Here is a 10,065-nt window from a genome sequence, read left to right as displayed (position 1 = left end):
GGGTTTGCAAGGAGTTCAGGTCGGGTGGGGTCGATTCATTTAAAGTTCGAAACAGCTATATACAAGTTATTTAGGAATAATGGACTGTGTGCAACAATATACATTCAAGTCAGTCATATTTAATCGGGTCATTTCGGGTTGCTAGTGTCAAGCTCGGGAAGGTGCAAGTCGGATCATTTAAACCGAGTCGGTTTTGTCAGGTCTACATAGAGAATTTATTAAAACGGAGAAAGTTTAAAACAAGATATGTAACACATAAAAGAACCGTTGTACACTATACAATAACCTTACACGATAATTACCGTAAGACAAATTGATTATATTAGGATTCGTGAGATTTCCCATTTGCTCCTCTAAAGCATAAAAAAGAGCACTCATTTGGGATGTTAATCATTACAAAATTAGCTTTATTTGATCTCACGGGGATTTGGGCTATACACTTGTATTATCAAACTTAACTTGTTCTCGTGTGAACATTATTTCCATTTTCTTGCAGTCTATTTTTGATTTATAGACTCTAAAGTAGCACACTATTATCTACTTATTAGTACAACATTTCATGCTCAAAGTCTCATTTCTCAAGCAATCAAAATGGATATAATCTATCCTAAGTTACTTAAATATGTCATTACTTGATTACACATGTTTTCTAGTTTGTGGGAAAACGGTCCAATAAAAAACTAAAATTTTAAAGAGCAAACAAGGCAACCAAAGTGGCTTGAGTGTAGTGGAGTGCGGGAGTGCCTTAAAGCGTTGCAAAATGGCAATGAATTGAGAGGTCTCGAATTCGACTCCCTAAACGGGAGTGTTGTAGTGCCTATCAGGCTGCCATCAAGGGCAACCTTGATGACTTATCTGGTCCTCGGGTTTGCAGGGTGTTCGGGTATTCCGTTAGCTAACCAAAAAAAAAAAACAAGGCATTATATTGTCGCATAAACTTTTTCTTAATAAAATTTATATCAATGGTCACACATGAGAACGTTTCATAAAAGTTTTTCTAATTTTTTCATACATCAAGCTTTAGAACAATACAAAACTGTTTAGTCACTCTAATGGTGAAATTGTTGATACAAATACCCGAGTTACTCGTTTCCATCTATTCTACCAACGAAATTGCAATGGAAAGGGTTACACTACATGTGGCTACAACGCTACTCAGAATTATACTGTGTCGCTCGTTTTCATGCTTGAGTTAAACCAAAAAAAAAAAGTGCTGCAAATAATCAAAAATATGATACCACTTGTGTGTGGTCATGCACATACAACTTTTGTCTCTCCGATTTTGTACATACAAGATTTCTAACATGAATATTTGAGAAAAGCACAAGACTATAACAGCACAAAAAAAAAATCATGGTTATTAGTTAATTATGTATGTCCAATATACGGGAATTTACCTCTGTGTATCTGGTAATAAGATAGCAGCTGCAAGTTCCACCGTTATCCCGATTAAAAAAAATTGTACTTGGATGATCTTTAATTTGATAAGATGCAATAAAGAACACCTTTTAGTTTTTACTGCCCTGTAAGAATGTAAATTTACTGTGGTTTACGTCATCAGGCAACTTTGTACTGAATATTTCTGCAAGACAAGATAGAATAGAATAAACAGCTCAATCATTCAATTCAATTCCTTAAAACAGCATCATCATCATGCTGCTTTGCTTCAGCCTTTGCTTATCTAATAAAATAAAATGTATGATCAGATCAGACCCCAAAATGAGCCTACTATGATGCATTTACTGCAGATCGACTTCGTTTATCGCAGATAAATTTATCAAACGAGTCGTCCGGATTGGGTTATTCCAGGTTAGGTGGTTTTAAATAAAGCTACAGTCGATTCATTCGGGTCACGCCGATTTTATGAGATTTAATTGCATGGTTCAAAATATTCGCCCGAGTTGTATCGGATTTTCACTTTGCCGATACGAGATATCGCCCGAGAAATCACCCGATCCCGAGATTTTGAACCATGTCTAATTGAAACTTAATCTGGTTTAAGCAGACAGACAACTTGAAAACCCTGTACAAAACGATCACGACGCATCACCGAGACCAATCCAAAGACTGAACCTGTGTACAGTTACCGTATTTTAACATGCATTCAACAAAACACAAAAAACATGACCGGAAAACAGCAATCAGATGACATATCCTGAGATACCAGTACACTGACGCCAATATCAGAATGCTGTCAAAAAAATTCTCCAAATTATAGGACCATGAGTATACTGTCATACACATACAGACAGATTGCTGAACTAATTTAACTGTCAATAACACGCGTGGTTTTTTCATTTTTTTTTATAGTACAACTGTAATTGTTTAATCATATAATTAAGGCTGCAATTTAGTTTGTGTGCAATATCTACCTAAATCAAGTAAACAGTCCTGATAAAGTTAAAGTTCTGTAATGCTTAGAATATCTAGTAACTATATAAATTATCATAAAGTAAAGTATAGAATAAGACGGTCTGATATCGTGAGACGGTATGTTTAAGCATATTGTAGGACCTTATCATGTAGAGACAATCCAATCTGTAAGTCTGTAACCCACAACATCACAAATTCCACCCACTTTGCAAAAAAACACAATTATTTCAATCTGTAAGACAGCAAAAAGGAATGATGTTATGATGCATTTATGCTTGTGTAACAAAACAATCATGGAAGTATCGACATGATTTGGGTTCGGCTAACCTGTATCGTTCTTTGAACAACTAAACCCGCTAACTGTACATCTGAAAGGGAATACTTGACAAGTTGACACGATTAGCCTCTTTAGTATATGCATTTCCAAACATTTCGAGTTTTCGACTATGCTTAACCAGGCAATGTTTTCTCTTTAGTATATACAGTTCCACATAATTCAAGTTTCCGACTATGCTTAACCAGGCAATGTTTTACTTGACAGGATTAGTTAGCCTCTTTAGTATAAGCACTTCCAAACATGTCGAGTTTTCGACTATGCTTAACCAGGCAAATATTAGCAGAAAAAACATAAACAAGACTAGAAATGGAAAGAAAGCAAAGATGGGTAGTTATTAAAGTGATTGATAGATCGAAAAAAACCTTCATTGCAAGGTGCAGGACACAAATGATTTTGTTTTCTTTGATACACACTAATTGCGAATTAAGAAACGAGGTGACAGACGAACAAATTCCTTTGATTCAATACAATCTAAGCATATTCCTAGCAAAGGAATGAGAGTAAGCAGGCTTAGGTTTCCCTGAACCGCCTCTACGACTACCTCTCATAGGCGTCAAGTAGAATCGCAGCATTCCATTATTATTATCACCACCACCACCACCACCATGTTTCGGAGAGTATCTTGCACTTCGATTTCTCTCCAATACAAACTCATCTCTTTTCTTTCTACCATTCACTTCAATACTACCACCTTGTCTAATACTACTACTACCAATATTATACGAGTTCCTCCAACTCACACTACTATTACTTCGACCCACACTCCGACCACCACCATAACCATAACTCCAAGATTCCGACAATGATCTCCCTACTCCATTTGATCTACTATACTTATCATCATCCTCATCCTTTGACGTCCCACTACGCCGATACAACAAACTCCATATATTCCATGCCCTCCATTTCCTCGCTTTCTTACACCCTTTTCTATCCCCACCACCACCACCACCATTACCATTCTCTCTATAACCCAATCCCAAATCAAAACTCTCCGAATAATTATCCCTAATCCCGCCACCACCCCCACCACCACCACCACCATTCAAGTAATCTACACAACTAGGTAATGGTAATGGCTGTGTCATTGGTTGTACTACTTTAACATTATCCATTTCCGCCACAACAGCAGCCGCGGTCTTCCTAATTGAGCTAGATCTATCTAGACTCTTCCTCCTTTTAGACGAGGAATCCGAGTAATAATCCTTAGTCTGTGCAGCTCCACCAGGAACACCACCACCAACACACTCATCTCCGCCACCAATCGTCGACACGGAGCTCCTCCTAGGCTCGTCAACCGGAATCTGCATATCATTCCTCAAAACCCCAACCCCAACAACAGGAGCATCCTCAACCAAAGACACCAAAGGCGGAACCATTCTCGAAACCCCTAACCCGGCCCTACCACCACCAATCAAATACCCATCCCAAGAAGCTCTAGGTTCGTCAAACGAACCTCTAGGATCGTCAAACGACATTCTACCTGCATCAACAGAATACCTACCGGGACCCACAACATCAACAGAAAACCTACCAGCATCAAGAGAAAACCTAGGATCCGTATCACATGACCGCCTTCCAAACCCGTAATCAGCAATTTCCGACTGCGTATCCCGACAATTTCTACCTGCATTGCCTTTTTTACCGTTCACAGTCATCAATTCAACCCGATTTCGATTTCCTTTCTTGCTTTTATGATTCTTCTTCGTCCATGCTTTTAATTTCTTACTGAAAACAGAGGCAGCTGACCAAAAACTTCCAGTTTTTTCCTTCAGATCTTTTCCTGTACCACCACCATTGCTCTTTTTTTCGGTTGTATCGATTTCGATGTAATCTTTCATCGTTTTGAAGTCGATACATCGGTCACTTGCCACATTTTCAACCCTAATTTCCTCGTCTTTTACCACTTGTATCTCGCTTTCTTCTTCTTCTTCTTCTTCAACCTCATCAACGGTTGAAACATCAATATTAGCCGGTTCAGCATCAACCTCAGTCACGTGATCTCCGGTTTCGCAATCGAATTCAATTGCATTTCCAATTCCAGAATTCCCTTCACCATATTTATTATTATTATTAACAATATTCCCAGTAATTTCTTGATTAAACAACGAGAAAAGCGTGCTTCGTCCACGAACATCACACGATTTTCGTTGCGGTTCAACACCACCATGAAACCCTAAAAAACCACCGCCGTCGCCGGAAAAGGATTTAGTCCGGCGTAACTCTGGCAAAAACGACGTCGTACTAACCCTACCCCTTTCATTCCCGTTTCCATGTCGAAACAACGACTTCAAAGCAGCCGAAGCCGATTTCCGACCCGGATTCGTCCCACTTGACCCGGCACACTGACTATCCAACACAACAAGACGTTCACACAAACAAGAGGGACAAAACCCAGTAAAAACTTCATCCGGGTGACGGTCACAACTCGTTGAATTACGATTTGGTTGCGGTGGTTGCGGCGGAGGCGGTAATTGTTGCTCTTCCGTTGTTATTTGATTCATTACCGGATTATCCAAACAACAAAACGGGTAATTAATTAAACTTGAAAGGTTAGGAATTGGTAAAAGAGGTGGAGAGATGGTAGCATTGTTTGTTTATGTGAAGGGAGAATGGAGTGTGAATTAATGGAGGAAAAATGAAAGGGAAAGAGAGAAGGAGAAGAGAGTTGTGTGAAAAGGATGGGGAAATTGAGTGTTGGATTTTGGGAAAAAGATTTTGTTTTTATTTGTGATAATGAAGAAAAAGGGAAAAAGAGGGTTTTGTGTTTGTGATGTGTCTCTTTTTTTCTTTTTTCTTTTTTCTTTTTCAGATTTTTTTTGCTTTATTTTTTTCTTTTGCTTTAGGACAAAAAAAATGAGGTGAGTAGTAGTAACTTTTTTTATTGGGAATTTTTAAGGGTGACATGGGTTTAATAACTTAATTAGGCTTAGGCGCAGTTCCTTTGAACTGAAACTGATTGAATTGAACTGAACTGAATTTAATGGAGCTGAACTAAACGGATTTAATAGCTAATTTGTGAAAAGAAGAGCTGAACTGAACTTAACAACTAAATAGAGCTGAATTGAACTGAATAGTGCTGAAATTAAGTCCAGAAGAACAGGGTCTTAGGGGTGTTGATTGATCTGGATTGGACCAAATCGGTAATTTGGAGAACGAAACTACAAAACATCTGAAATCGTAGACCAGGTCGGAGAGGAGCTTATACGATCGCTGATCGATCTACTACTCTAATCCGATTCATGGGTTCTCCAAACGTTTTTACAAAGTAAAGGGTGTGTTTCGACATGAGCGGAGCAGCTCGTACCGAATTCTGGGAGATGTCTGGACTCCTTGAGACCGGATCGGGCCATATTGGTCACTTTCTATTCGTTTTCTTTTTTTGAAATAACACTTTCTATTCGTTAGGTTGGCCTGATTATTGAAAATTCTTAAGGCCTAATAAGAGGTAGGTCTAAGCCAAACTTTTTATAATAATTATTATGTGAAACAGTTTTACCCTTTTACTTACTTTTACACTACATTTTACCTATAAACACCCTCCTCGTAAATTCTTTTACTAAGAACTCATGTTTTGTGAAGGGTATACTTATCTTTTTTTTTATTCAAGTGACTTGAGCGCACTATGTGGGTAAGAATCGAACCCTGACCTCATAGTTAAGGTAAGTAAGCTTCTATCACTTGAACTAACTCTTATTCTTAGAGGTATATTTATCTTTAAAATGGTTTACACTAATTAATTTTCCTATTTTTTAAAAAAAAACATGTGCATAGTAGACATATGTTAGAAAAACCGTTTTATATTATTGAATAAGAATAATTCATCAACTCGTTTTTAATTGTGACTACGATTTTATTGGGAACAGGGAGCAGGGTGTGCGTAGGATGTCTAGAAGAGAGGATTGCTTTTGGGTTAGAAGTGCTTTAAATTGAGTAATTAAAGGGTTGTTTGGTTGCCTTTTAAAATCATGGGAATTGGAAAATCATGGGAAGTGGCTAAATGGAGTCTTGTTTGGTTGCTCAATTCATGGGAAGTAGAACTTCCTATGGAACTCCAATTCCTACATAATGGAGGAAGTCACTTACCTAGCCCCCCTAGGTAAGTGGGAGTTCCCACATGAATTGGAGTTCCCACATTCAACCAAACAACATTTACACAATTCATGTGATTTTCAAGTTCATATGAATTTAATCTTCCCGGGAATTCTATCTTCCTATAGCGAACCAAACGACTCCTAATTTTAATTAGTCTTCTTTAAGATAGATATATCCGTCTTAAAGATAAAATGAGTTAAATAAATCTCATTTTAGTCATTTGTATTATTGTATAGATGAAACAAATCGCTTGCTAATTCTAATACATTATGCTTTTGTTTTATGTGTAATACACTAATACCTGACTCGTCTCAAACTTAAGATAAATAAGAATTGTGTTAATTTAATATTATGGGACAACACCATTCACATTAAACAGCTTGAAAAGGACGGATTCTCTCTTTTCTTGGGGTTTGGTGCCTACTCTCCTCTCTACAACGGACCCTTTTACTGTTTCTGTTACTCACATTTGTCTTTCTTTAGTTTTTTACTTTTTGTATTCGAATATCATGTTCCTCAATTATCATAGATTTACAACAAACACAAATTTGTACTCCTTAATTATACATGGAAAATATGTTTGATAAATCATCTTTCTATTTCCTTGAAAAGTACTTTCTTCATTTCGTAAATATTTTTCAAACAGTGGCTGAGCTAGGACTTACAGTTAGGGGATAAAAAATTTTAGAGAGATAAACAAGTAATAACATAACGTAAATTTGAAAACAATTCGGAAATTTAACTAAAACTTTTGAATTTTTCTTTAGCTAGTAGGGGCGATCGAACAAGTACTAGCATAACGTAAACTTGAAAATATTCCGGAAATTTAACTAAAATTTTCGAATTTTCCTTGATCAGCGGTCCAGGCTCCCAGCGGGGACGAGCGCCTCTGCTAGCCCTCCTAAAAAAACACCATTGTTTTCAAAATATAAAAAGTCATACATTTTTTTAAATAACTCATTGCAAAAAAAATTTATTGTTTTTAATGATTAATGTTGACAACACGGTTTTTTTCTTCGAGTATGGGGTTTGTACTTTGTAGAGTCGAATGATAAGTTAGGAACAAAATATTACAAGAAACTATTAATGATTTTCGTAACTTGTACTATTGTTGTGTAATGAATTCATAGCTTATTGTGCATAAAAAACAACTAAGTAATGTAATTCAATTCTATTAGCGCAAAAAGAATGTGCGCAGAAATCTCATTGGGGTGGGACGGTGGTGGATATAGGCTCTACCATTAAGCATTTTTCATACGCATACGGTTATACACACCTCACCACGCCCATGGTGGGTACAAGTTTTCATACCCGTATCGGTAATACTGGGTGAAAATCTAGACCCATACTCGCCATTTATCCACCAACCACTTATGTTATAGTTTTTGTCGATACTTTTTTGAATCAAATGTATTTTAATCACTATGAATTACCGCAAATTTTCATTTTTATATTTCTAGTATAAGATTTTCAATAAAAGTTAGTAAAGAACATTATAGAAAGTCATAATCACATGTCTTTTTTTTTTTTAATAATTGGTGGTTAGGCGGGTATTAAACGGGTATAACGTAAAACCCACCTCCGTCCAACCACTCATGACACGTGGAAATTTTGTACTTGAAGTTGCCTCACCACCCACGAAAGTTCTACCCACATCCGCCCCAGTTGGGCCGGTGCAGGACGATACCCGCATATACCTGTCCCGATGACATCCCTAAATGAGAGATAACTTACCAATCAGAGGGATAAAAACAAAAATAAAACAAGTAAAAAAATAAGGTCAAGGTAGCAACAAAAAATGATAACACAACAAAAAGTTATTTATCTCGATTTTGTGTGCTTTAAATGTCAAATAGCTCACTTTATCGGTTAACTGTTTTATATATTACCGTACTAGTTAGAAATTTATTTAATCTTATTTATTACAATGTATGTTTTTCTCAAGCTTCCGGATTTTGCTACTTTAAATCTTGTTGGTAACCGATCGTGAACAAAAGATAGAGTTGGTTAACAACAACAACAACGTTGAGGTAAATGATTTGAACCGAACTGATTTAAACTGAATTGAATTGAAATGAAGTGAATAGAACTTAAGTTCAAAAGATGCCTAAGTATAACATAAAATTAGCTATCCACGTCATAACAATTGATCTTGTTTTGTTGAAACTAGCGATCTAGGCGGTGATAGATTTAGCGGTAGCAACAAGCCAACCCAGCCCGACCCAGCTCACATGTAACACCCCGGCCCAAACCTAGGGTTCGGAGCGGTCACTCACCATAGTAGCTCGCCAGGGTGTGTACATGACCCCGAGTAATTTCCAGCGCATTTTATCGTCACTCATGCGCATTCCGAGAACTTTCCTAGGAGGTCACTTATCCAAGACTACTCATAACCAAGCACGCACTTTGTTGATATGAGTAGTACACTCAATCCATTTAAGCATTAGTCATTTAAGCCTATCAATGGACCTTTTAAAGGGGCTACCCCACCCGAATAACGTCTTCGGTTCAGTGGAGTATTACATCACGGGTCACATTTGCTTGATCCGTGTAGTCCGCCCTAAAATCCGCTAGGTCTGCCCCATGCAGAAGCCGAGTAGGGGCTTCAAATTTCAAACCGAGTCGCCTTTTGGGCAAAAAAGAAATTAACACAGACTAGCTAGCCCGCTCCGCCCCAACTACCAAAGGCCCGTCACGGGGTGGGTCCGGGTCACATCCCGTTGTACCCCAGCCTAACCCAACATACCGTCTTATTCACAGGCCGATTATGGGTCAGTGTAGTGTGCCCGACCCGTGGCCAGCTCTAGGCTGATTATTCAAGTTATGACCTGTTCTTTTTGGTTGAATGAAGCTGAGGTCAACTGAACTTAAATAAGCTGAATGAAGTTGAACTGAATCGAAATTTGCACAAATACTATCCTACAACCAGTTGTATATTAGCATTGTACAACCGCCTCAAAGTTGTTGAGTTCTTTACACAAAGTTGTCGAGCTATTTTATAAGTTATTGAGCTAATTTAAAAAGTTATTGAGTTTAATAATTATTCCTCTTAAGCTCAATAACTTTGTATTGTAACTCGACAATTTTGTTAGTAAAGCTCGACAACTTTATAACAAAACTCGACAACATTGAAAATGTTGTACATAAACTACATACAACCAGTTGTATAATCTACTAATTGCGAAATTTGCTGATATAAATGAAGCTGAAATAAGTTGAACTGAACTGAAATGATTTAAATTAAACTGAAGTGGCCTGAA

At 37.4% G+C, this 10,065-nt stretch overlaps 1 protein-coding gene across 1 annotated transcript; it reads right to left on the bottom strand.

Annotated features, from left to right (window-relative positions):
• Nucleotides 1-3,059: 3,059 nt before the first annotated feature.
• LOC141595453 (protein OCTOPUS-like) lies at nt 3,060-5,440 on the bottom strand. Its single transcript, XM_074415422.1, has one exon. The coding sequence runs from the start codon at nt 5,212-5,214 to the stop codon at nt 3,172-3,174; it is 2,043 nt and encodes a 680-aa protein (XP_074271523.1). The 5' UTR covers nt 5,215-5,440; the 3' UTR covers nt 3,060-3,171.
• Between the last annotated feature and the right edge of the window lie 4,625 nt (nt 5,441-10,065).

The sequence above is a fragment of the Silene latifolia genome, chromosome 1, assembly GCF_048544455.1.
Source record: "Silene latifolia isolate original U9 population chromosome 1, ASM4854445v1, whole genome shotgun sequence".
NCBI lineage: Eukaryota > Viridiplantae > Streptophyta > Magnoliopsida > Caryophyllales > Caryophyllaceae > Silene > Silene latifolia.
The sequence above is the reverse complement of the archived record's forward strand: the minus strand, read 5'-3'. Positions and strand labels throughout refer to the sequence as shown.

What these genes read in the sequence shown, in the direction of transcription:
- LOC141595453 (XM_074415422.1), bottom strand. Translation starts at nt 5,214, where the DNA reads ATGAATCAAATAACAACGGAAGAGCAACAATTACCGCCTCCGCCGCAA.